The sequence below is a fragment of the Dasypus novemcinctus genome, chromosome 5 (genome assembly GCF_030445035.2).
Source record: "Dasypus novemcinctus isolate mDasNov1 chromosome 5, mDasNov1.1.hap2, whole genome shotgun sequence".
Classification (NCBI taxonomy): domain Eukaryota; kingdom Metazoa; phylum Chordata; class Mammalia; order Cingulata; family Dasypodidae; genus Dasypus; species Dasypus novemcinctus.
Window position 1 is genome coordinate 114,390,123 of NC_080677.1, and position 27,574 is coordinate 114,417,696.

General features: G+C 43.8%; 1 protein-coding gene across 1 annotated transcript; it reads left to right on the forward strand.

Moving 5' to 3' along the window:
* Positions 1-997: 997 nt before the first annotated feature.
* Positions 998-27,022, forward strand: STRA8 (stimulated by retinoic acid 8). Its single transcript, XM_004471505.3, has 8 exons — positions 998-4,751; positions 8,228-8,303; positions 8,961-9,045; positions 18,717-18,950; positions 19,844-20,129; positions 21,592-21,665; positions 23,650-23,761; positions 26,777-27,022. Exons 1-8 carry the CDS (start codon positions 4,560-4,562, stop codon positions 26,849-26,851), a joined length of 1,134 nt encoding a protein of 377 aa, XP_004471562.1. The 5' UTR covers positions 998-4,559; the 3' UTR covers positions 26,852-27,022.
* The last annotated feature ends 552 nt before the right edge of the window (positions 27,023-27,574 follow it).

A 27,574-nucleotide genomic window follows, 5' to 3' on the forward strand; every position in this document is an offset into this window, starting at 1 on the left:
GTTGCTGATGAGAATGGATCACAGGAGTTTTGTGCAGTGATGCAAAAATGTGATTGAAAGTTTCTCTGACACTTGGAGAAAGCTAGGTCATATTTTTTTAGTCTAGAAATTTTTTTAAATGTTAGCTCTAAGCAGGCATTAAGTGGTATTTCAATAAGAAAGTATTTGGTAATAGAGGTGTGCCGTACTTTATAGATGAGAAGTGATAAAAATATGGCCTGTAACAGAAAGAATCTTCCAAAAAAATACCTATTTAGAACAATGTATCTATGAAGGTGTCTTCTAAGCTTAGTTATGCTGAAAGATTATGCTTGGCCAGTTGATCTGATGAACAAGATTGAACACAGCAAATAATAATAATAGTAATAATAATTGAGGGAAATATTAAAGCTATGATTATTCCAAAATACAAAATATTATTTTTGGCTCCGGTTCACTGCAGAATGGGTTTTGCACATAGAAAGTGCTCAGTAAACATTTGTGCATTGACCTGTGTTTCCCAGGATTCCCTCCGGTGCAGGTCCTCACCCCGGTGTCTGCTCCATACTCGACCTGTGTTGTAACATGAGCACCTTGTGCTGCTTGCTCCATATAGTCATAGAATCCTGACCTTTCAGAGGTTATGCTTAAACTATAATGTAGCTCAACTTTCACCCCTTCTATACAGATAAAGAAATTAAGAACTAGAGAGGTTTCTTGGCTTCTCCAAAATCACACGGCTCGTTAACGTAGAGCTAGGGTAATGACAGGTCTGTTGAGCCCATCCAAAATCCAGCCTGCCTATCCCTACATGAGTTCATCTCGTTAGCTGTGTGCTACCTCTGACTGTGTCCCTGCATCATCCCACCTGCCCTGGATTCTTAGGACTGGCTACCTTCCACCCACTGTCTCTATACCGAGTCCCCTTGATTCTCACGCTGTTCAGCTGCCCAGTCGTTCACACTCGCCCCTACAATCATGCCCAGTTTTCTCACTTAGAACAGGATATCCAGATTCTTGCCTCTGGAACTTGTATAATACCTTCCCATTTCTCTTAGGTGGCAATTTCCAGTATCACTCACAGAGAGCTTTTAAAGGCTTTTCAAACATCTTACCCCCACTCTGTGAATCTTGCCAAGAACTGAATTCATGAGTTAGCGGATGCTTGGGTTCCAGAGAAGTCTTTTGGGTTAAGATGGGTTAAGCTGTTATCCTTCTTGTTTTTTAAGAGTGTTCCTCTTAATTTTCAATTTCCTTTGACTCATTCAATCCAGCCTCCCTGCTCATCCCCATACCTGTGCAATTTTGTCTTTGGGGCCCAAGCAATAGCACCCTTAGTGATTTCAGTCTGGGAGAAACAGCCAGGAAGGAAGGGATGTGGGTCCATCATGTATGCAGCACGTGGTATTGCACCCTGGAAGGGACACCTTAGGTGCCTGATATATGAATCCTGACCAAGGATCTTGGCAAAGCAAGATTATGTTTAAAATCAGTATAAAGACTGGTCAGCTTAGAGGAACTGAGACTCATACTGGGAATTGAAGGTCATTTTAGCTCCAGATAAGTAGAAACTGGGATTGGGGGCAAAAAGGGGGTAGCATTAGAGGTGAAAGGAAAGGCAACAGGCCATGAGGTTGGAATGATCCTGGGGGGTATGAGAGCAAAGCCCCTTCTGTTAGTAATGAGAGAAAGAGAAGAATGGGAGATTTTGGTTTTTTAGAGCCTTTCAAATGTAGATTTCTAGGCCCCACAGATGGTGCCCCAGACTATACCCTCCACAGTGCAGATGCCTTAAGAAGACAACTTGAACCTGCACTGGACTTTCAGAAGAGCTTTAGGTGTGTTTGTTTTTTTTTTTTTTAATTAAAAGATTGCTTTTTGAGCTCATTTTCACAATGCAATTCTCCCTTCTATGAGATGTTCCTCTTGTCCTAATAAAAGAGCTAGTCTTGGAATAAGGCAGAGGATGGGCCTGTCCTCCTCCCCCCCACTCAAGATTGTGACTGTGGCTGGAGCCCCGCATTCTTCATTTGCCTTGCTCCATCCACACTTGCCCTGGGAGAGCCAGCCAAGTCACAGGTGCCACCTGAACAGGCCAATCTGTATTACTGTCACAAAAAGCTCTGTCTGAAAAATATCAGGCTTGGCCCCGGTTAGGTCCACAGAAAATAAAATTCCGAGCCAAGAAAGATATCTGGGGAAGAATGTCCCTCGGGGGTCATAGCAAAATCATTCCTAGAGGGGACCAGGAGATAACCTTCAGGGGTAGGCTATTTAAAGTCGCACTAATTAAGTTTAATATCTGCTTGGCTTGATTCTCCCCGTAAAGCAGAGTGGGAGGATCTTCTCCCATCTTCCCAGCCAACATCCACCCTTCACCTCCTTCCCACCCATTCAAGGGGGGAAAAAAAATCTCCCAGATCCCCGATGGATGGCCCTCGCCCAGGGAAGCCTGTGTCGGGCTGGGCGAGATGGATACCTCAGATCCCCGGCAGCTGGCAGGATGCTCTGGCGCTGTCCTCAGCCCTAGAGGCAGGCACTGAAGGCTGACAGCCCGGGCTGCCCCCAGAGGAAGCAAGTAATGGAGAGTCTGCCCCCTGTGGAGGAAGCAGAGGGCTGCACCTTCACCCAGTGACCGAATCTGTCCATACAGCCATCCAGATATTTTGGACTGAGTGTGTTTGGGTCCAGGTCTGGGGGAAACCCAGATCATCATCATTGTCATTAGGCGAGCTCCAGCTTCCCCCAAGAACCCAGAGGGCTTCGGTGTTAGTATTCTTAGTGTATTGATGAATTCAAGGTGTTGGGAGGGCATGTTTTCATCAGGATGCCTTTTTATTTCTTTTTTGCTGTATGTTGCCTTAAATTCCCTGGTGTCCAGGCACAACTGTTTCTCATTAAACAGGTACAGAAAATCTATGTTCCTAGGTTTGAAAGGTTTGCATTTTTCCCTGGGTAGTTAAAAACCTTGAGTGTTACACTTTGCTTCCTATTAAAGATTTGTTGGCGTCTGAAAATTGGAGACTATAAAGGTGCCCTCTAGTCTGATAGAGCCGATAGATTCTGCAGCTGTCCTCACCCACTGATCATGCTAATAAATGTTACAGAGCTTCCAGAGATCAACATAGGCAATTAAAGCATCACCGACTTACCATCTTTCTGATACTGTTCTAGAAGCAAACCAAGGAAATGTAGATATGCAACTGACAACCACCTTGTTGATGAGAGATTTGCATTCAGAACTATGAGTCTGAAAATCCCATACTGCCTGTTGGGGTTTACTCCCTCTTTGGCCAAATTCTCCCCCTAAGACTTAGTGGGAAAGGTTTCTTCCATCTGCCTCCCCTGATATTCCCTTGAAGGAGGAGATTCTGCTCCCAGATGCTGCCAGCTGTGGTGCCTTCAGAGAGCTGCTGCTACACATACCCTGGAGTGGTAGCTCTGAGCTGTGCCAGCATCGGTGTTGCCCGGGGAACCTGATCCCCATACAAATGCCTGGGCCCACTGCCCCAGTAGATCTAGACGCTGTGTTTTTGAGGTAGTGTATCTTTAAAAGTCTCTCTAGATGACCCCGGCATACACTAAAACGGGGAATCCCCTCGCTGACACCATGCATACTCCTTGTAACAGCAAGCTGTGCTCAGGGGAGAGTGGACCCAGAGGAAACTGCCTCCTTTAATTTACTCAAAACCCCATCATCAAGTGCCAGGCACTGGGGTGCACAGGTATGAAGCTGCAGCCCCTTTGTTCAAAGAGCTGGCAGGGCCGTGGGGAGCCAGCTGTCTCCTGCGAGGATGGGCAAGCACCTGAAGGAGAAGTCCACGGCACAGGTAAGAGACCCTGGTCCCTGTCTCTTATTAAGACCATTACATTCAGAGTCCCAGATCGCCTCGCCTGAGCAAGAGCTCCTGCTTAGTGAACTCAGATGTGATCACTGAAGGACGACATAATGAACGTCTTCAGAAATGTCTGGAAGCGAGACACGGCAAATACTCTTCTGATTTTCTGTTGTGTATCTTTTTGCTTTCACAGATAGTGGGATGCATTCTCTCGTTTCTTTCTTTTTGAAGTATAGTTGATATACAGAAAAGTGCACTAATGTAAAGTATACAGCTTGACGGAGCTTTTCATAAGTATACACCTGTGTAACCACTAGCCAGATCAAAGAGGGGTGCATTCTTAAGGTAGGAAAGACCTCAGAAGGGTGGGAAACCTTCCTGTTCAGCTTTTACCAGCTCTCAGGGTACGGGTTGGCTCTCCTTGGCCACAGCAGTCAACAAGTGTCTGGTGAGTACCTGTGATGTGCCAGAACCTCTTGGTGTAAGCAGCAGCGCTCCCCGACTATAAGTCCACGGTGGGTGGCTAGTGCTTTTAGGAGTGGGGCTCAAATAACAGATTTTGTGTCATCTGTTATTTACTTTGTAATTGTTATTGATTATGTTCATTGGTTAGGGGCCTTTTATTAGTGGGGAGGCATCCCCTTTCTGTCTGCTTTAGTCAGCCTTCCATTTTCTTTAATATTGTGTCTGTATTGTTTAGGACCAAAAAAATATAAGCATAATATTACATTGCAGCTTATAATGGCGACATCTGGAGAAGGCAGCAACCCCAGTGGCAGAGCGACGCCCCGGGCCACGGCGCAGCTGCCGGAGCTGGAGCCCCGGGTGGTGCGCAGACGCCTGTCGCAGGCCCGCCATCGCGCCACCCTGGCGGGGCTCTTTAGAGACCTCCGGAAAACCGTTTACTCCCAGTCTGATCTCACAGCCTCAAAGGTATGGGGACTCGAGTGAGAGAGAGGCGAGGTTTCCACACGTGGAGGGACTGCAGAGCCAGGTGGGGGACGGGCCAGGAGATGCCACCCCCACCCCTGGGGACCAGGGCCTGGGTGTGACCAGCGGTCAGCTGCGGAGGCCTCCCGGTGCTCTGTCTGCGGCTGCACGTGTGTAAGGTGTGAGAGCAGGGCCTGATCTACCCGCCACAGACAGGCCTGGCCTCAGGAGGGTAGTAAGGGCCTGAGCAGAGGCCGGGCAGCGAATTCTGCATCTCACAGGCAGCGGATAGCCTGCGGCAGCTGCTCCTCGACCCCATACTCCACCCCCAACACACACACACCACACACTCTACAGACACCACGCACACCACATGCACACACCGAAGACACACATACTACACACATCACATACACTATACATACCACATGCACATACACACCACACACACACACACGCCTTGGATTTTGCTTGGCAGTGGGGCTCTCCTGGTCAGCATTTACCCACTCCTGGTCTTAATTCTGCCTGTCTCTCCAGTCGGCTTTTTTATTGCTCGTTGGTGCCTCTGGCATAGCATCGAGGAAGGTTTGGTTGGTTTGGCAGAGTGGAGAAGGCCCCTGAGAACCTCTAGTTCCCCCACCTTCCTTGAACAGAGGAGAGAACCAGAGTCGAAAAGGAATTTGCCCAGAAGAGGCCCCCGTTCCCTGCTCCAGACCTATCCTTTCCACCATCTCAGGACTGTCCCACTGCTCTGTGTTCCCAGCCTGTGGGTTTTCCTTCCTGGGCCAGGCCTTGCAGCAGAGCACCCCTTTATGGAGAGGGACCATGAAGCGTGCGCGTCATGCTTTCTGCTGAGGGAGCTTGCCCAGGATTCTCGTTGGAGGGCAGACATGCAGAAGAGCTGACCAGCAGGCACCGGGCTAGGGCTTTTGTGGAAATTAAAGAAAGGTGTTCCCTAAGTGCCTTTGTGCAGAGCTCCAACTAGGGCCTCCTGTTATTTTTAGCTGATGGAGTCTCACCCACTAATTTAGAGAAGGGAGGGAGAGAAGGACTGAGCCAAGCTCAGAGGTTCAGGACCCAGGAGGAGAACCGACACCTGAGCCTCGAGACAAAGACCCTCTCCAGCGTAGCTACACTCAGCGTCCACTGGATGAAGATATATATGCTGCATCCTTCCAGGGGTGCATAAGACCCAGTGTACACAGACTGGCAGCACAGCCAAGGAAATAGCAGGTGTTCAGGGGCCTTCCAGTAAGCAGTGGCAGTAAGTCCAGAGGAAAACCATTTGCACCCTTAAAAAACTGGAAAGCATGACTCTTAACCAGCCTTGGTTGATGGGAGGCAAGTTACTTGCTAAGCGTATATTAACAGGGATAAAGTAACATTATCTGCATTATCAGTTAATGTGTCTATTAAACAGGGATAAAGTAGCTACTTCCTCAAAGTCCTGGTGTGAGTTTTTAACAGGATAATTGCATGAAAAGACATAGCATTCTCCTAAGTGGTTAAAAATGTTAGTATCACTGTTTCCCAATGTATTGCATCATTTATTCCCCACAATTCTGTCAATATCATCCTTGACTTACAGATGAGGAAACAGAAACTCAGAACAGAATGGCACAGGAAATTGTCTGGAACCAAGTTTCTGGTTCTTTATTCTCCTTTCTTGCTCTATCATGCTTGAGGGACAATCCTGAATTTGGCATTTGAAATCCTTGAAGAAAGGATTTGTTCTATATAGTAATCGTGTAACTAGGGCCTAAGAAAAGTAGCCTGCCCAAAAAAAAAAAAAAAAAAAGAAAAGTAGCCTGCCAAGAACATTCTAGAAACAGAATTTCAATGACTTGCACCTGGTTTTGCATGTTCTGGTCAAGTCTAATGGAGAAAGACTGCAAAGCAAGTGTGTCCTGTTGGCTGAGTCAGCGCAGGAGACGGACTCTGGGCCAGAGCTGCTGGGGTGTCTTATCTCCCCTGACTGAGAACAAGTGGGAGAAGCTGGCACCCTTAACTACTTTGGCGCCCTCTCCTCCCTGCTCACCCCCACCCTTGGGCGAGTTCTGCATTTCCCACCCCTTTATCTTTGCTGGAGCAGTTAGCGCTGCCCTGAGATTCTATGCACATTTCAGCTTGGCTAGCTCTGCTCAGAGTCTTCGCAATCCTTCTAGAACAGGGGTTCTTAACCTTTTTTGTTCCACGGACCCCTTTGTCAGTCAGAAGAAAACCACAGACCCTTCTCAGAATGTAGTAGCAGATAGTTTTATGACATGTAACTAGTGTCAGGTCTAACAACAACTACCATATCTCGAAGTATGGATGAACTTAAGCGATTTTTCAAGATAGTCAACGACTTACATGATATGAAATGAATGCTACTGTAATTTATTGCCTACATTCATAAGTGAAGGAAATACTAGATTTCAGTTAGAGGTCAGAAAACATAAAGATAATAAGTTGATTTTTTTTCGATTCAAGCTCACGGACCCCTTGAAATCTTTCCACGGACCCTCCGGGGGCCTGTGGACCTCTGGTTAAGAATCTCTGCTCTAGTCAGAATGAATCCAATAAATCATTCGTTCCTCTGCGTTCCAATAGTATTTTGCTTCTACCACTTTGCAGCACTCACTTAATTCTGTCTGTGTTGTGTAGTTGTTTCTATGCTTGCCTTCCCTGTTAGAACATCAGCACCTAGAAAGCAGGGACTGCCTTATTTATTCTGTACCCAGAGCACACAGCTTTGCCCGCCCAGGTGGTAAATGGATGTAATTCCTGACAGATACAGCTGGTCAGCATAACAAACAATGTTTCACATTTCTCTCTTTTTAAAAATAATCTTGCAGTTACCATTGTGACTTTAATAATGTTACACATGGAAAGGGAAGAGAAGGCGAGGAGGGGAGGGGAGTGGAGGGGAGGAGAAGGAAAGGAAATGCTTGTAATTCTAATCTTGCAGGACAGGAAATTCAGAGTTCATGTTGGCAGAGCATTTGATAAGTGTTCAGATAATTTGGAGTGTGTACATTTAGCAAATGAAAAATATTATTGGAATAGTGTATTTAATATAACCAGCCAGTAGCACATTGTTACAACTGAACAGAAGTTTAGTTCTGTACCTTTGTACAGGATTGGGCTTTATATTCATTGCACAGTGCCTCTTTAGTCACTGTTTGTTCCACCTTCAAGGAGCATACATCTTTGTTTACCTTCTTTTTTTTTTTTTTTTGCACTAGTAGTTTGCTGAAGGAAGCTTAATTGTTTCCAAATCTTTGGTATTTCGAAGACAATCCATTTCTAGAATACAAAATCAACTATAAGCATTCCAGGCATCAAAATAAGCTTCCTGAGCTTTTTACTGACCACGTGAGGGGATGTGACTTTGTATCACAGAGATGTGGCCTCCGAATGGGGAAAGGGCCCTGGGTCCACATAAGCAGTCTCTGCAGTGAAAGGCTGGCTTCAGCATTGTCTGTCTCTCTCCTCAGTGGCAAGTTTTGAATAAGGCGAAGAATCATATTCAGGAACTGGAGCAAACCTTGGACAATTTGCTAAAGCTGAAAGGTAATAAATAAATCCTTACCAGTCACCCCATCTCCCTCTAATGGGGAGTGCTGGTTCCATTTTTCTATTGAAAACAGAGATCAGCGTCAACTGGGACAACAAATATTAATTGAGTACCCCCTGGGTGCCAGGCAGCTTGCCTAGGGCCAGGGATATGGTGATAGTTACGCACACTGTCCTCAGGTTGCCGCAGTCTGGTAGGACAGACAGAGGTCACAAGGCTGCTTTGGTGTGATGAGTTCCTTATTGGGGTGCTATTGAAGGACACCTGAAAGGTCACGGAAGCATTCTTGGGTGAGGCGGGCTGGTGATTGTCAGACTTAAAAGAAAAGGGCAGAAGCTTGGCATCGTTCCTTGGCACTCAGTCTGGGAGAAAAGTCTCAGTGGGAATTCGGGGTGAGAAAGTTAGCAGAAGAGCAACTCTGAAAGGAATATTTTCGATGTCTTGATTTCGGAATTGTTGCCAGTTCAAGTGTTCTTCCCTCCTTCCTAGAAGGAAAGGTGGAAACTGAGCTCTTGACTCCCAAATGCTAAACCTGAGAGGTTTTGGGAGCTACCAGCGGTCTACTTAGACCATGAAAGAAAGGGATGAGAGATTCAACAAAGGCCTGACTACCCCCTTGGTGACTCTTGCCTTCACCCTCCCTCCCCCAATAGAATCCTTCAACTTGGAGGATGGGAATGCAAACAGCTTAGAAGAGGTCAAGGAAGAATATGCCATTATGTATTCCAGAAATTACAGGTAAGACCCAGCAGGCGCCAGAATTGGAACCTGTTGCTTTGCTTTGACCCACAGACCTGGATGATAGCATCACAATTTAGGTTTCCCCTCCAGAATGCACAGAACACAGTCAGAGTTGCTGCTTACCTAATTCTTTTGTTATTCTAATAATATTGGATTTTTTAATTATTAAAAAAAATACAGTTATAGGAAATACAAAAAAAGCCTGAAAAAGAAAATAAGAATACATATTGTCTCACCTCTCAAAAAAGTCAGTGCTTATTTTGAAGAATATCCTTCTACTTTTTAAATTTTGCACATTATTTTTTATAGAAATGGGGGCATAGTGTTTGTATTGTAATATAGCTTTTCCTAGAACAAACAAACAAAAATCCTCAGCTAATGGCTTTACTGAAGGAGACACGTGGAGGTAAGGAAAATCCAAATCTCAGCCTACTTTCTAGGCCTCATAGGAACCTAAGAAAAGCCAAATTAGAACTCAGAGGAAAAGGAACCATAGTACACTCTGGCATCACAGGTGCTGAAAGAGGGACATCCCTTTTTTTTTAAGATTTATTTTATTTCTTTCTCCCCACCCCCTCATTGTTTGCACTTGCTGGGTCTGTTCGTCTTCCTTGTTTCTTTAGGAGGCACCAGGACTGAACCTGGGACTTCCGATGTGGGATGGAGGCACCTAATTACTTGAGCCACCTCTGTTCCCTGCTTTGTTGTATCTCTCATTGTTTTCCTTCTTGAGTCTCTTGTTGTGTCATCTTGTTGCATCAGTTGCCATGCCTGCCCTCACATCAGCTCACTGTCTTGCTCATCTTCTTCAGGAGGCACCGGGAATCTGTACTCCCTGCTTTGTTGTGTCCCTTATTATGTTTTTTTTCCCTTCTTGTGTCTCTTATTGCATCATCTTGCTGTTCCCATCACGCTGGCTCACTGTCTTCTTTAGGAGGCACTGGGAAGTGAACCAGGGACCTCTCATGTGGTAGGCGGGTGCCCAATTGCTTAAGCCACATCTGCTTCCTAGGAACATCATTTTTAATGTCAAATTCAAATTGTTAAAGAGAGACTCTGATTTGAGACATATTTTTTCATACTTCTGTTTTTTATATTTAATTCTTATTACATTTGGGCTTTTTATGTATAGTGTTCAGATTTCTTATTTCTCTGCTCTCAAACAATGATGTAACCACCTGCATCTCGTTTTCATCCAGTAGACATGCTTCCACAGCAACCTGGCCTTTAGGGCCAGTGGCCTGGCCCTCAGCATCTCTGGTGGCCCCTGAACATGTCCAGTTCCAACAAGTAGAGTGTTTTCTGCCTGCAGAAACACAGCCGTGGCCATCTAGCTTGGCCTCCAATATGACACACAGAGGACAAGCTATCCTCTCCAAGAATGGGATGGCAAACCACTTGCTATTCAGAGCTTACCTAGAAGAAGTAATATAGTTTCATAATGTTTTTGGTGGGATTTCTGATGATTTTTTTCCTTCTCTGTGCTTTTCTGTATTTTCCAGGTTTTTTTGTTTGTTTTGATTTGTTTTTTCTACAGTGAACATGTATAAAACTCCTAAGGGTAATAATTGGGAGAAAACGATAAATTATTAAAAATTAAGTAAAATTCCCATTGTCGACAATGTGAAAATACAGGAAAGCATAAAGGAGAAAATAATCAGCTACACTCTTACTCTGTGCATACATCTTTGATCACTATTTTGGTTGTAGAGGACCAGAAGCAGGTATGATCTAGAGAGTGTTCACAGCAGTGTGTTTGTAATTACATTTTAAAAAATGAACTGAAACTCTGCCACACAATCAGCTTTGGAGGTGGTCTCAGTCAAGTAGGGGTCTACATTTACTCTTTCCAAATGGTTAGCCAGCTATCCCAACCCAATTTATTATAGAAGCCACCTTTTCCTTACAGGTTTAAAATAAAAACTTTATCATATCCTAAAATCTTATCGATACTTGTGTCACCTTTCATGTCTTCCCCTCTGTTTCACTGATATTCTGTCTCTTCCTACACTGATACTACACTGATTTTTTGTGTGTGTTTGTCTGTTTGTTAATTTATTGAAGTATATCACTCATACATGAACATGCATGAACAATAAGTGTATAATAATAGCTGTGAACTTACAAAACATACATAACATCATAAAGGGCTCTCATAACTCACTGCCACAATACCTTGCATTGTTAAACATTTTTAACTAATAATTAAAGAGCTTCCTCAAAATATTACTACTAACCAAAGTATTTTCCCCAACCCACCCTATTATTATTTTTATATCATTTGTACATGAACATACATAAGCAATAAGTGTATAATAAAAGTTGCGAACTTACAAAGCAAACATGCATAATGTCACACAGGGGTCCCATACATCAACCTTCCACCAACACCTGGCCATGTCATGAGACACTTGTTACAAATTATGAAAGAATATTGTCAAAATCTTACTAATTATAGTCCTTATCTTACATTAGGTGTATTTTTCCCCAACCCACCCTATTGTTATTTTTTAAATATATTTTTATGACAGAAGTTGTAAACTTAACCAAACAATCATGCACACTTGCAGAATTCCCAGACAACACCCCTCTATCAACACACCACACCATGGTGGAACATTTGGTACAGATTATGAGATACTGTCATCTGATTATTACCAGGTCCATAGCATGCATTTGGCACACATTTTCCGTACTCACCCATTATCAACACAGTACATCTTTGGAATAGATGCAAGAATATTACATTATTACTGTTAACCACAGGCCATAGGTTACTCCAGTTGTATTTTTCCCGTGTTTCTCCATATTCTCACCACCCTGAAATAGTGACATACATTTGCTCTAGCTAACAAAGGACACTCTTGCATCTGTACCATCAACCACAATTCTCATCCACCTCTGAGTTTATTGTGCTTTTCAGTCCCTAGATTATTCTCTAGCTTTTTGTCAGTTGGCATTTTCGTCCCTATATGACCATCTTCAGCCATATCCCCATTTATAAACCAGCTGTTACTCACTATAATTCGTCATCATCATCAACTCTGTACATTTATGCACTTTTACAGTAAAGCTAATTAAAACTTCTACATATGTTAAACATCAATAGTCTATCTCAGTCCTCTTCTGATCTCCTTTAAGAATCCACCACCTACCACCAGGGCTTGAAGGTATTTTCCTACATTTTTTTCTAGAAGTTTTATGGTTCTTGCTTTTATATTTAGCTTTTTGATTCATTTTGAGTTAACTTTTGTATAAGGTGTGAGATAGGGGTCCTCTTTCCTTCTTTTGGCTATGGATATCCAGTTCTCTCAGCACTATTTGTTGAATGGACAGTTCTGCCTGAGCTGTGTGGGTTTGACAGGCTAGGCAAAAATCACTTGACCGTACATCTGAAGATCTCTTTCTGAACCATTAATTTGGTTCCATTGGTCTATATGTCTGTCTTTATGCCAGTACCATGCTGTTTTTACCACTGTAGCTAGGTAATATGATTTAAAGTCTGGAAATGAGAGTCCTTCAACTTTGCTTTCCCTTTTTAAGATGTTTCAGGCATTCAGGACCCTATACCTTTCCAAATAAATTTGATAATCGTGTTTTCCATTTATTTAGAAACTGCTGGTAGAATTTTTATCAGGATTGCATAGAATCTGTGTATCAATTTGAGTAGAATTGATGTCTTAATAATATTTAGTCTTCTAATTTGTGAGCATGGAATGTTCTTCCAACTATTTAGACCTTTTAAAAATTTCTTTTAACAATGAATTGTAGTTTTCTGAATTCAAGTGCTTTATATCTTTGGTTAAGTTTATTCCTCAATATTTGGGTTTTATCTGTCATAATTTCTTTTCACCACTCTTGACACTTTTAGTTCACTTTTATTGATATAATCTTCATTTCTAGACTCTTTTCCAGGCTTCTCTCTCCTGTCTTTCCTTTTCAGGCGTAGAACACCCTTTAGAATTTCCAGCAATAATCCAATTTGTGCAGGCCTAGACTGTAATTGCCCAGAGAGACTGATGAAGCTTCACACCCCTTTCTCCCCTGCCTGGGGCAGGGATGGAGCTGCAGGTGTGGGCAGCAATCTATGCAGTGCTGGTCCAAGATGACCACAGTTGGCCCAGTAGACTTCTGATTATTCAGTCTGTGCCAGCCAAATGTACCTGCAGTTACCTGGACAGCTGGTGCAGGGCCTGCCAGCTTCCTCCCTCCTAGAGGTGGCGCTGAAACCTCGGCTAGGGCTGCAGGCCAATCTGGGAGAAAGAAACTGGTCTCTACCACCACTGTGATTTTCAGTCAGCAAGGCTTCCCCTCATGCTGGGGGCGGAGTAAAAATGGCAGCTACTGGCCTCTTTCTGACTTGGACAAGTTCAAACTTTAGCTGGTCTTAGGGTTCTACTTTAGCCAGCCGAGTTTACTAATCAGTAGCTGAAGTCGATGGCAAACTGTCCCTTCCTCCCCTGTTTTTGGGAAATGGAGTTTCCAAATCCAGCCTCAGAATAGCTTCTGAGGCAGCTTGCGCTGCCAGTGTGAGATGATCACTGGCCTCCTTGGCGTGGCCTGTATTTTCCCGGAGAGGTTGTGCAGGTCCCCCCAGCTTCCTTCCTGCTTGGAGGTGGGCGTGGTGCTTATGCTAGAGCTGCAGTGTGATCTGGATGGAAAGAAGCCGGCCCCTACCAGTACTGTGAATTCAATCTGCTCCGCTTCCCCTTGTGCCAGGCATGGAGTTAAGATGGTGGCTACTGGCCTCTTTCTGACTTGGACAGGCTCAAATTTTAGCTGTTCTTAGGATTAAACTTTAACCCACTGAATTTACTAATCAGTAGCTGAAGTTAGTGCCCAACTGTCTCTTCCTCCCACATTTTTGGGAAGTGGAGCTTGAATTCCAGCTGCGGAGTAGCTCCGAAGGTGGCTTTTGCCTCCCGTGGAGGATGGGCACGGGCTTCCAGGGAGTGGTGTGATCTACTTACGAATCTCCTCTGCAGATGGGCAGTCTCCTCCTTCCATTCTTTCAAGGATATTGCTTTTCTGGTCTCCTGGGGCCCCCAAACAGAGAGCTCTGGGTGATTACTAACAAGCTGGTAGTACGAGCTGACTGTAGGAGCTCCTTACTCTGCCTCCATCTTGCTGGTTGTCCTGGTACTACACTGTTTCAAATATTATAGATTCGTAGTAATCCTAGTGGAAAATTCTCCCTCGTTATTATTTTAAAAGAAATTTAGCCACTCTCATGTGGGCATTCTTCCAGATGAACTTTGGAATTGTTTTGCCATGTTCATTAAATTCTTTATTTTAGAGAAATTGGGTATGCTTTACATTTTTAATGTTTTTATGCAATAATGTGTTCATGTTACTTCATTTTTTTCTATACAGATTTTACCATATCTATTCTAAATGTTTTTGAGAAATCCTTAATTGCTATGCTAAATTATTTTTCTTAATTTTACTTTCTAAGTGGTTTTTTTATAAATAAGAAATTTACTGATTTTATATAGTTGTCACTAACTCTAATTGAACTTCATTATTTCTGATGTTTTCCAATAACATTCTTGAATTTTCCAAGTAGACTGGCTAATTGCAAGGATTCATTATTCTACTTCCTTTCAAATATTTGTATCTCTTGGGTACTTTTTCTTTTCTTATTGCATTGGCTGGAACATCATAAACAATATTAAAAGATGCCACCTTTGTTATATTTCTGAATTCAATAGGAACCTTCTGGTTTCTCACCATTAAAAACGATGCTGTTGGTCAACTTGTATATCTGTGTATAGTCTGTTAAAATATTGCTGGATTTAATTTGCTTCTTAACTTTGGCTACTCATTAGTGACATCAGGGATTCTTTTTTAAAAATCAGATATTCAGGTTTGATATCAGACTTCTAAAAACAGAAGAACTATCCTGGGATAGAATCTAGCATCTGTATTTTTTAAAGGTATAGTGATAATTAATTATGGCTAGGTTTGAGTACAACTACATTATCATCATATTTAGGATTTATATACAAATATTCATAAATGAGATTAGTCAGCAGTAGTTATTTTTGTGTGTACGTATCATGCTAGGCAATTTTTGTATTGGGATTTTACCCACCTTGAAAAGTGAATTGGGACAGTTTCCTTTTTATTTTATTTTATTTTTTGAATGGTTTAAATTTGGAAATATCTAATTCTCCAAGGTTAAAACTTTTTGGCTTAAATCCTTTTTAAAAATTAGTTTTTGTCAACCTTTTCATTTTTTTCTTAATGCTTTTGGTCTATTCAGGTATTTTTACTCCTTGAGTAAAATTTGGAAACTTACATGTTCCCAAGTCAAACAGTACAAACAGTAGCAATAGTCCACTTACTTAGCCAGTTTCTGGTTCATACTGACTGTTTATTTTGGGCAGAAAATGTGGTGGATGGAATGGAAGAAGTTGTTACTTATTTGTTTTGTAAGTTCACAACTTTTACTATACATTTATTGTTTATGTATGTTCATGTATGAATGATATACTTAATACAATTTTCTAAAAAAAGAAAAAAACTTCTGGGAAGTGGAAATTTTTTAGTGTAGGAGGACAGGGCAGGTTTTTTTATTGGTTAAATTTCAGTCCTGCTCCATCTAACCTGCAGTTTGTGGCAATTCCTCTGATTTTGACTATGTGGTCTGACCATCTTGGTTTTTCAAATGTCTCAAATTAGTGTATTTTGGGAGGAGAGGTCAGAAAAGAAGCTGGCGGTTGTTTTTTTTTATTATTTGTCAAATTGATTCATGCTTATTATTTTTAAAAAATTAGAAAGTATTAAAAAGTCAAATTCAATAAATAAAAAGCACCTGAAATCCTATCAAGCTATAAGCACCTGCTAATATTGAGTTAACATTTTAGTGAATACTTTCCTTGTCATCTCTGTATGTATACGTGCATGTGTACAATTTCATAAATGATGCCATAATAAGCATGCTGTTTTGTCTCTTGATTTTCCCACACATAAGTTTATTTTAGATATCTTTCCATTAAATTAAAAGTAGATACGATCATATTTCAATTAAAAGTTTCCTTAATAAATAATTTGGTGAAAGTAATAAATAATTTTAGTGGCTATATAGTGTTCCAGAATGTGGACAAATGTGCTAATTTACTTAATATGTTCCCTGCTTATGGGCATGTAGGTTGTTTCCAAAATTTCACCCATTACATACTACCATACTATGCTTCCATGAATACTCTCATGTATTTTTTATTTTTGTGAGCATCTGTATGGAAATCAACATGGTAATAAATTTTAATAGTGCTTCCTATGTAATCATACACATGACAAATTAAAACCATGTAACAGAGTATCGGGTAAAAGGGAAAGTTTCCTCCTCTGAGGTAAACATAATTGCTAGTCTGTTGGCAGTGAGGTATATGTCATTATGTATATCCCCCCTTATTTATTTTTTGTGCAAATGGTACCATATACATCTGTCTTAGTTTGCCAGGGCTGGTATAACAAATACCACAGACTGGTTGGCTTAAACAAAAGCAATATATTGCCTCACAGCCTTGAAGGCTAGAAGTCCAAAATCAAGTCAGCAGCACACCGTGCCTTCTCAGACGTCTGTAGCATTCCAGTGGTGGCTTGCTGAGAATCCTTTCTCAGTCTCTGCCTCCATCACATGGCCATCTTTCTCCTGTCTCCTCCTCATCTTACTGCTTGTAAGGACTGCAGTCATATTGGATTAAGGTCCACTCTGATTCAGTTTGGCCTGATCTTAATAGGATCATTGAAGCTCCTGTTTACAAATGAGCTCACATCCACAGGACGAGGGGTTAGAACTTGAGCATGTCTTTGTTGGGGGGATGTGATTCAATCCATAAGGACACTGGCTAATATATCTTGCTCTTTTTAAAGCTAAGAATATTTCTTGGAGATGTTTCTACATAATACGTTTTCTGTGCATTGCCTCATTCTTTCTAATGGCTATATAGATGCAGCTGTATAGCTATATGGCAATTTGTTTAAACAAGACTTAATAGGCATTTAGGTTATTTCTAGGGTTCAGCTATTACAATCATTGCTGCAAAGAATGTCCTTGTCTGTAGATTTCATACATGTGCAAGCCTATTTATAGAATTAATTCCTAGAAATGGAGCTACTAGAGCAAAAGGTCTGTCATTTTACTTTTGTCATGTACTATTTGTCTTCCATAGAGTTGTTCCAATTTCCTCTCCTATAAGCAACATATGAGTGTCTGTTCCCCACACCCTTGTGAGCACAAGTTTTTAAACTTTCTATCACTGCTAATCAGACAGATGAAAAAATGGAACCTATGTTCCAATTAATTATATTTTATAATTATTGTGTTATCTTGCACCTAATTAATTAAATTGTGAGTGAGCTTAATTGGCTTTTATTCAAGGTCCTTTGTATTTCCCTTCTTGGAAACTGTTGCCATTCTTTGCCCATTTTTATGTTGGGTTTGTGGTCTTTTTCTTGTTTAATTGTAGAGGTTCTTGGTACCTACAGAAAAACTAGCTCTTCTTCTATTATATGACTTCGGAAAATGTTTCCTTGGTCACTTAGTTTTGACTTGGGTCTTGTTGGGTTGTTCGTTTGTTTGGCATGCAGAAATAAAGTCTAATCTATTAATGTGTTATGGCTTCTAAATTTTCCCCACTCTGAGATTATAAAAAAATTCTCCCGTGTTTTCTTTTGATGAACCTTGCTTTTTCAAACATTGTCTCTTGGGGATTATTCCAAATCAATATGAAAAGATTCTGGAGAAAAGCCCTGTATCAGATACATGATTTGCAAATATTTCCCAAATTGTGTCATGTTATTTCATTCTTTTAAGAGTGTCTTTCGAAGAGCAGAAGTTTTGCATTTTGATGATGTCCAATTTACCAAATTGTTCTTTTATGGATTATGCTTTGGTTTAAACCTAAGCATTTCATGGTTGTGGTAGTATTGGAAATAATACTTTTTATAATGTCAACTTCTGATTGTTCATTGCTATTATATAGAAATGCTCTTGGTTTTTGTATTCTTATATTACGCAACCTTGATAAATTCATGTATTAGTTCTAGTCCCATTTTTAGAAATTATTTGGAATTTTCTTCATAGATAATGATATTGTCTGCAAATCAAGATAGTTTTACTTCTTCCTTTCCAGCTTATACCTTTTGTTTCTTTTGCTTGCCTTCTTGGACTGGCTAGAATCTCCAGTACAATATGAACAGAAGTGGTAAGAGTGGACATCCTTGACTTGTTCCTGATCTTAGGGAGTGAAACATTCAGTCTTTCACCATTAATTATGTTAGGTGCTCTTTATCAAGTTGAGGAAGTTCCTTTCTATTCCTAGTTTGCTGAGACTTTTAATCTGAAACGGGAGCTGAATTTTTTTCAAGTGCCTTCCAGCATCTTTTGAGATGAACATATGGTTTTCCTTCAGTCTGTGGATGTGGGGAATAACTTTGATTTTCAAGTGCTGAACCAGGCACCTTGCAATGCCAGGATAAACCCCACTTGGCCATGATGTATTATCCTCGTATTTATATCAGACATATACACATATATATATACATATGTAAGTCATTTTATACATATATATATATGCAATTAAATTAGGCTTGCTAAAATCATGTCAGTGTTCATGAGGGATATTGGTCTGTAGGTGTCTTGTTTCTGTTTGCTTCCCCAGCATGGACTCAAATAGTGCTTGTTTGAAAGGCTCCTCCACCTGGTGCTTGGCTGATGCTGTCCAGAAAGATGCTAAGGAGGAGGAAGAAGAGGAAGAGGATGAAGAAGACCAGGAGGAAGAAGAGGAAGAGGAGGAGGAGGAGGAGGAGGAGGAGGGAGAAGAAGAGGAGGAAAAAAAAGTGGAGCTCTTATACTCCCCAGTCACCTTGTCACCAGACCTCTTGGAATTTGAACGGTGTGAACAGCTGGGTGGGGTGGCTCGGTGCATCACACAGAGTCTCATGGGAAGGGGAACTAGGGCTCCAGCGTGGACACCCTGAAACCTTGGTTCACTCGTGGGCCAGGCTGTGAATCGTGGAAGCTCCAGAATGTCCATATAGGAGGGGCTTGATGTGAGGTGAAAGAGAAATAGTCTTGAAGCTCTATTTGCATCGCAAGGACCCTGTTCTTCACGTAGCTTAAGTCTTTATTTAGGTGCCGTTGCAGAAGGGGGTTGATGGGGATTATGAGGGCTAAAGAACCCCACAACCCTACACCCCGCATAGCTGCTTTTGACAGCATTACTGACCTTGTCTTAAGAAAGACTAATTGGCTGACACATACAAGGTGATCATATGGTTTTCCTTCAGATGTGGTGAGTTACACTGATTGCCTCCCCTACTGACTCAAGATCCCACAGCAGCCACGCTGGCTTCCAGAGGCATTGGCCCAATAGGAGGAGGCTCATTCTACAGCTGAGTCTGATTTACAGTTCCCAAATTAAAGCAGGCGTCATATCATGCTTGAACATTCGTGGGCTCAGAATTTTAAGATATTTTCCAAAGCTGTGAGAGCTGAGCCATCCACATCTCTCATCTTTTCTTCTATGGGGCAGGGAGCTTCGTGGGGACACTGGGAGGACTTGGGGAGGGACTCTAAAGCTCAAAGCTAGTTCATTCATGGCCCCAAGATGGCTTCTGCTCTCCAAGATCTGGAACGTGCCAAACCCCTGGTAAACCTCAGAGCTGGCCTGACTTCAGGCCTATCGGTGTGATGGACTATGCCACGAATGAAATCTTGGGAGGTGGCTTTGGGGAGGGACGTTTGGCCACTAGCTTCAGGATTGAGAGAGTGCTATTTCTGTTCCAGATATCTTGAGTTTTACAAGCAGACAATGGACCTGCTGACCAGGAATGGGATTGTCTCCTCACAGGAGGCGATGCTCCCCATCGTCTCTGCCGCCATCTCCCACCTGTGGCAGAACCTCTCTGAGGAGAAGAAAAGCAGTCTCCAGCTGACCTGGGCCCAGCGGTACAGTGACCTCCCAGGCCTCGAAGGACCCCACCAGGAGCCAGCCTGTACTGAGGGCAGCATGAAGGACAGTGGAGTCGACAGCCAAGGGGCCAGCTGCTCACTCGTCTCCACCCCGGAGGAGGTAAGCAGACCCTGTCAGGGTGGAGGGGAGGGATAGGCAGGAGTGATTCTGTCATCCTCGGCCCAAAGACACCTGTGGTTTGCTCAGGGTCATTTAGCAAGTGTGAGGTGCTGTTTGGGTTCTGGCTCACACCATAGGTTTCTGGTTTTTCCGTCATAATCTCCATGACCATAGAACAGCATTTCCTTTTCTTCTGTCTCCTGACCTTCCATGAGTACCTTAGAAGGTTGTATCAGTTGGGATTTTTGGGCTGCAAGTTACTAAACTATTAAGACATGAAGCAATTTGCGTCTCAAATCAAGGAAGGCCAGTGGGCCCTCGGGTTCTTCCCTTCTCTCTGCTCTGCTTTCTCTCAAGGCTGGTTTCTCATCCTTCACACCTCACCCCACTCCTGGCCATCCCCAGTGGCCTTGGATTGGCCACTGGTACTTCTTCCTGTTTTACCTCAGGTAATAGAGAAAGATTTTCTCATAACCTTTAAGAGTGAAAGAAAAACTTTCCCAGAAAATTCCAGCATACCTCTCCCACTCTCATTGGCAAGAATTGGGCAGATTGCCAGATTACCAAGCCGCTGACTGACCCACTGGCAATGGAGGTAGGATTGATTTTGGACCACCAGGTCTAGTCTTCAAGAGTAGGTCAGTTTCTGTTCCAAAGAGCACTGCTGCCCCTCAGTGTGGACGCATTCACCTCCTCCACTCTCGATGCACTTCTCAGTTTTTAAAAGGTTGGACAGCCACAGACTGCAAGGCAGAGCTTCAGGTGCCACGCCTGCTACCACACAGGCCCACTTCTGTCCCCGATCCTCTAGCCCAGGGGCACAGTGGTTCTTGGTTTCTGTGCCTGTCCTCTGCTCCTTAGGACACTTAGCCTCTACCTGGTCAATGCCATCTACTTGCCCTGACTTTTAGGTGCCTCTTAGTGGGATTTCACTTTGGAGGAGAGGCCATGCTAGTCCAGAGAGCTTCCATATGCCTTTGACTCTGGGGGTTTAGACCTGGGACACCCCCAGCTTGAGGGAGGTTTCCCAGCCATCAGGGCCGAGGTGGAGAGGAACAGAGATGTCACCCAGTCCTGCCCCTCCAGTCTACAGACGAGGCCCCATGAGTACTGGGACTTGCCATGATGCCTAGTTCCTGTTCAGGGATTGTATCTCTTTCATTGCACATATTTTCAAATCTCTCTGACCCCTTGGTCACCTGTTACATCAGCCCTCCATCATCTCCCCTGATGCTTCTCAACTGAATCGCCTGTGGAGCTTAGCAAAAACACAGGTGCCTGGCTCCTACCCCAGAGCGACTGACTCAGAATCCCTGAGGGCAGGGCCTCAGAATCTGCATGCCCTTTTGGGATGAGGCATAAAGGCGAGAAAGCCGCTCTACTCATCTTTCCCCTAGCAGCTTAGAGAAAGCATCAACCATAAAGTTATTTCTGAGACGTAAAGTTCTCTGCTTTCTTTCAGATCCTTTTTGAAGATGCCTTTGATGTGGCAAGTTTCCTGGACAAAAGTGAGGCTCCAAGTACATCTAGCTCCAGGTGAGGTGACTAAGATTCCTTGGAAGGGGGTGTGAGTTGGCATGTGAGCATGTGTGTATGTGCGGGTGTGTGTGGGAGTGAATGTGAGGGAGTGTAGGCGAGTCTGTGAGTCTGTGTGAGCATGTGTATGAATTGTGGATGTGCAAGTGTATGAGAGGGTGTGTAGGTGTGTGTGTGTGTGTGTGCACGTGTAAGTGTGCATGACCCGTCCTGGGATGTCTAGAAGCCTCTCCCCTGCAGCCCCCAGAGGGGAGTGTGATTCAGTGGAATTTCTCAGGGATACTCTTTTTCCCTGTGATTTGAAGTGGGCTTGTCCTTAGGATGGTGCCATTGCCCTGGGGATGACTTTGTCTGGGGCTTCATCAGAGTAGAAAACATTTTTATCCTGGCCCAGGGCTGGGACACAAGTTGTTGGCAGGTAACAAATCAAAGTTGAGGAAGCATCTGTTCCTTTTGCAAAGGGCCCTGGGGTCAGCGCAGCCTGTTGGCAGGTTAGAGCTGTCGGCCTGGTCCAAGAGGCAGGCAGGGGGCTCTGGGCCAACATTGAAACAGGCCTGTGCCCTGAGCTGAAGAGGGTCTATGGACTGTGCAGACGGGGTGGGAAGCTGTTCTCATGGCAGTGATGGGAAGTGATGTGGAAAGAAGCGAGGAGGGGTTGGTTGATCTTTTGAAGTGAGAAGACACAAAACAGGACCTGGGAAGATTTTAAAACAAGAAGCAGCTTGACTAAATCTGTACCGAAGGGGCAGTTTCTCAGAGAGAGAGAGTTTAGGAACGAAGTTTTCTTGCAACTTTGCTTGAAAAGCTGGCAGTCTTATGACCTGAGAGACAGGCCCATCTGATACCTGTGCTTGTGTCATGGACAAAAAGAAGCTTAAAATTTTAGCTCTTTAGCTTTGGGAGTGAGAGTGACATTCACATCCCCATGAGTCCCAACAAATATTTCCCGTCGTCCTCTCCTGGGAGCCGGCCCCGTGAAGCCACCCATCCACAGGCATCCCTGGTGACCTGGCCGTCTGCAGGCAGCACTTCAGCCTAACAAGGTGTTAGCACCCTCTCCTCCACTCAGCCAACTCCCCTGGGGTAGCCCTGGGGAGCAGCAGGATTTACAGACCAGGGTTTTGTCTTCGGCAAAGCGATTTTGTGTGACTTCGCAAGTGCTTCTCAGCTGTGTGAGGAATTTAATTTTGCCAAAACTGGCTCAGGGCAGACATTCCTATTTCTGAGCTGGGCTGGGCCTTTAAAGACAATTCTTTGGAGAAGTTGCCAGAGGGGACTTGCAAAGCAATATTTTGATGTTTTTATCCTGCTGACCGAATAAAACAATCGATTAACATTTTTTCCACTTTCCCTAGAAAAAGCAGGGGTTTCAGTCAGAAGGTTCCTAGCTTACTGTGGGACCTCTCTCAGGAGGAAGCAAGGTCAAATGCATCAGCTTTCCTAGCACGCCGCAGCTGTTTTGCTCTAAGTCTCCAGTCATACTGGGCTTCTGCCCCGTTCCCAGGAAGTCAGTGTGAAAGAGTCTTTCTCTTCGTCAGGGCTTGTGATCTATGCTAGACTTACTGAATGGGGTCAGGAAGTCATTGGTCTGAATGCAAAACGTAGGGCATGTTCCTGAGCTTTTCAGACCGCAGCCACAGGTGGAACCAGATCCCATGGGCGTTGCTGTATGAAGCTGACTCTGAGGGGTAGGAGAAATCTTGCTCCCTATGTCATGCTCCAGAGGCTATGGCTCAGAACACAAAATTAGGACACAAGGGCCAGGCGGGCCAAAGCCTCCCTTTCCCTTTGAGCTCCGGAGGTGACCTTTGAACTGAGGTAACACAGACTTTTTGAGGATTCTTGGATATTCAAGACTTGGACTGGGCAATGTAGAAGTGTTTGGTTTACACTGTGACCAAAATGTTTTTTGAGATGTAAGCAGAGGTAAAAAAAAAAAATTAGGATTTTAAATATTAACGGTTTCTTCTTTCTTTCTGTTCAGCTCAGTGTTTGCCAGCTGCAACCCAGAAAATCCAGAGGAAAAGTTTCAGCTCTATGTGCAGATTATTGATTTTTTTAAAGGCCTCTGCTGTGTTAACACTCAGTTAAAGCAGGTAAAACAGTGCAGAGTGCGGTGGAGCCCTCCTCCCCTTTCTGAGGAGGGCAAAAACAGGCTCTCCAGGGGTCCCTAGATGGAGCTCCTCCCCAAAGGGCCACCGGGTAGGGCACGCTGTTGCCTTCCCTCCAGCCTGCTCCTTGGGGGGTTGACTTCAGCCTACTGTGCTGGATGGAATGGATTTATCCAGGGAAACCTGGGAGAGTGAGAGGGGGATGCCCGCCCTGGGACTGGGAGTCCCTGGAAGCAGGACCCAGACCCCGGGGCTGGCTCTTGGCAAGGCTTCGTAAATGTGGGATGAATCCTTGATACCTTTCCAGAAGCCTGAGCTGTTCCATCATCTTCAGGGACCCCGGGGTAATATTTGTGGTCAGCTCTTCAAGTCTATTCATTTCTGCTTCCAAAAAGCTGGCTTACAGTTGATGATGAGTAGCAGGGAGTCTTGGTCACGAGGTCCGTTCCTCATGGCTTTCTCAGGAGAGAGAGAGGTTTATGCTTCAACAATAAAGAGACAGCCCTTTCAGATTTGTAGCCATGGATTTTAATTTAGCAAAAACAGAACTGTTTATCAAAACAGATAAGCTATAATATTGGCAAATGTTTGTCTAAAAATAATTAGGATGTCTTTTCAATAGGCCACTGTGTAATTTGGCCCCTTTCCCATTAAAACTTCATTCCCCTCTGTCAAGACCACGTTGAGTCTCCACTTGAAGTCCAGGGCCCTTCCCAGCTATCTGCTCTCTACCTCCCACCAATCCTCTTTCTCTCGGACACAATTAAGTTGGTCCACTTTACCAAGGCTTTGAAGATGGATTAAAGGCACAATCGTTGCTTTCCCGACTACCTTCCTCCACATATGGAAGGAAAAAACAACAAATGGATTAGCGTATCTGTAAAGCAGAGGGGCTAAAACTTGAGTGTTGCCAGGAATCATTTAGAATCCCAGATTCTTGATGTCCCAACCCCCAAGAATCTCATTCAGTGCATGGGAATCAGGACCCAGAATCTGTATATTTAATAAGCTGTCCAAACATGTCTCATAGCCTGTTCCATTCAGCAAATTGGCAGCTTATAAAATGCCTCTGACACCATTTTCAGGGGCTTAAGAAACTAGAACGTTTTGAACCATAGCCAAGCACTTTGCATAAAAGAGACTTGAGTGTTTGGTTCCCTCCCTGGATGCTTGGGCTCCTGACACCCACTAGGCTCCAGCATTCTCCTTTCTCTGCTTTTATGTTCCCTTCTCCCTGAACAAGGGGCCCATGTAAGTTTACCAGAGATTGGATGAGCCCCCGTCTGGTACATCCACCTGCTAGCATTAGAGCATGGCAAATAAGAAGTGTTTCTCTAGAGCAGGAAAGGCTTTGCTGAGGTCGTCCCCCCATCTGTCACCCTGGAATCAGGTCCTAAATTGATGAGATGGGTAACTGGAGTTAGGCATGCTGTGGGGAGCCTCGGGGACCAACACCTGAGCTGCAGGACTAACAACTTACAGGGGTCGTTTTCTGGTGGGGTGGAGACAGGAAGAGCAAAAACTCATAATTTTAAGGGAAGAGCTAATAGGGAGTCCTGAGAGGTTGGCTGGGATCATTGCAAAGGAAATAGAATCCATCGCTCAGATAAACACAGTGCTGCTTCCTAAAAACATCTCCCTTAATAGTATAATAATGGCATAAAATTCAAGTTACCAAAAGATATACAAAGAAAAGTTAGTCTCTATCCTCCCAGTGTCTGGTGACTGCTTCCCCCTTCCCCTGGGAGCCCAGAGGCAACTGATGTTACCAGTTTCTTGCACATCCATCCAAAGATATTTCACAGATACTTATATTTTCTTTCAAACACAAATGGTATCCCCCTATACACATAGCTTTGTACCTTACCCTTTTATATTTTTTTTTATTTTTTAAGATTTATTTATTTAATTTTAAAATTTCTATTTCTCTCCCCCCCCGCCCCCAGTTGTCTGCTCTCTGTGTCCATTCACTGTGTTCTTCTATTTCTGCTTGTATTCTTGTCAGCGGCACCAGGAATCTGTGTCTCTTTTTGTTGCGCCTTCTTGCTGCGTCAGCTCTCCATGTGTGCAGTGCCACTGCTGGGCAGGCTGACTTTTTTTTTCCATGCAGGGTGGCTCTCCTTATGGGGCACACTCCTTGCACGTGGGGCTCCCCTACACGGGGGACACCCCTGTGTGGCACAGTACTCCTTGTGTGCATCAGCTCACCACACAGGTCAGGAGGCCCTGGGTTTGAACCCTGGACCTCCTGTGTGATAGGCAGATGCTCTATCCATTGATCCAAATCCACTTCCTCCCTTTAAAAAAAAAAAAAAAAAAAAAATAGTTTATCACAGACACAGCGCTATCTCAAAAAACCAGATGCAAATATTCCATCATGAGGGTGAACCTTGGTGTAGTCCCCCATAAGCTGTTGATGGGCATTTGGGTCAAGCTTTGAGATTTCCCATCTTTCTGATGAGATGGTGGAAATCCCCTGGATATGAAAGAAGCAAGTTCTGCTGTATCCAGGAAGGTCTTCCTGGGGATCATAGAGAGTTGAATGAAATGGAAGTGAGGGAAGTGGCTGTGGCTCAATTAGTTGGGCTCCTGTCTACTATATGGGGGGCTCTGGGTTTGTGTCCCAGGGCCTCCTTGTGAAGGCAAAGCTGGCCCGTGTGCCGCGAAGAGCTGGTGCAGCAAGGTGATACAACAAAAAACAGGGAGACAAGCAGATATAGGGAAAAAAAACCAAACTCACAGCAAATGGACACAGAGAAGAGAGAGCAAAAGAAAAAAAAAAGGAGCAAGCTGCAAAGGGTGGGTGGGGGGAATAAATAAATAAATAAATAATAAAAAGAAATGGAAGTTAGACCTTCCCTGTTTTAGCTCTTCCTGGCTAGAAGCTGGAACTGAAGGTGCAGCTGAAAAGATGTTGGGTAGGGACTGAAGAGCTGGGCTTTCTCATCTGTCTGGGGCCTGGATCCCTTAGTTAAACCTCTTCTGCTCTGTGTTTTGCAGGAACCAGCCCTTCCCACTGATGATGAGATGATAATGTTGAGGTGCATGGAGACCTTTGATGATGAAGATTTGTAATGCAGAAGGACTGGGAAAGAAATTAACGTGGAGGTGGCAGAGCAGTTTCCAAGTTTAAATGCTGACAGATAAGGTCACACCGGTCTCAGCCTTCTGGGACTTTTTGGATGGGCTGTCCCAGAAGCAGGTTGATGGTTTTTGTTTCTGGTTATTATAAAGTATTTAAGAAAACTGTGGCTCCATGTGTCAGTTTTTCAGGGTTGCTTGGCAGAAGGGGCTCGGCTGCTGTAGGGTGCACACTGGGTCTCACCATGTACTTGTTCAGGGGGCTACCAGGTAAACTGAGACCCAGACTGCAGGTCTCTCAAGAAGAGGACAGGCAGGATCTGTCCCTGGTGATGCCATGACACTAGGTACTTTCTGCCCTTCCTGGGTTCAGGTCTTGCTCTGGCAGTTTCCAGAGAGCTCTTGTGTCCCACCTGCTCCTCTAGCATGTTTGGGGAACCCAGGAACACTCTGTGCTACAGGATGTCAGGGTAGAACCAAATATATTTGCTTCTTCTGGTAATAAAAATACGTGAATGGGATGTAAGGCACACCGCACAGTGTCCTGAGTGCTTTCTGGGAAGGCTCCTGGGTAAGCAGTGCATAAATGCTCTAGACTTACATTATCCATACATACAATGGAATATTAGCCTGAAAATGGAACAAAGTTCTGATATGAAGACATCATGTTGAGTAAAAGGTCAGACACAGAGGGACAGATATTGCGTGATTCCACCT

Coding starts and splice junctions, on each gene's coding strand:
- STRA8 (XM_004471505.3), top strand. CDS start 4,560: ATGGCGACATCTGGAGAAGGCAGCAACCCCAGTGGCAGAGCGACGCCC. Junction 18,951..19,843: donor GACCTCTTGGAATTTGAACG/GTGTGAACAGCT, acceptor TTTCTGTTCCAG/ATATCTTGAGTTTTACAAGC. Junction 20,130..21,591: donor TCGTCTCCACCCCGGAGGAG/GTAAGCAGACCC, acceptor GCTTTCTTTCAG/ATCCTTTTTGAAGATGCCTT.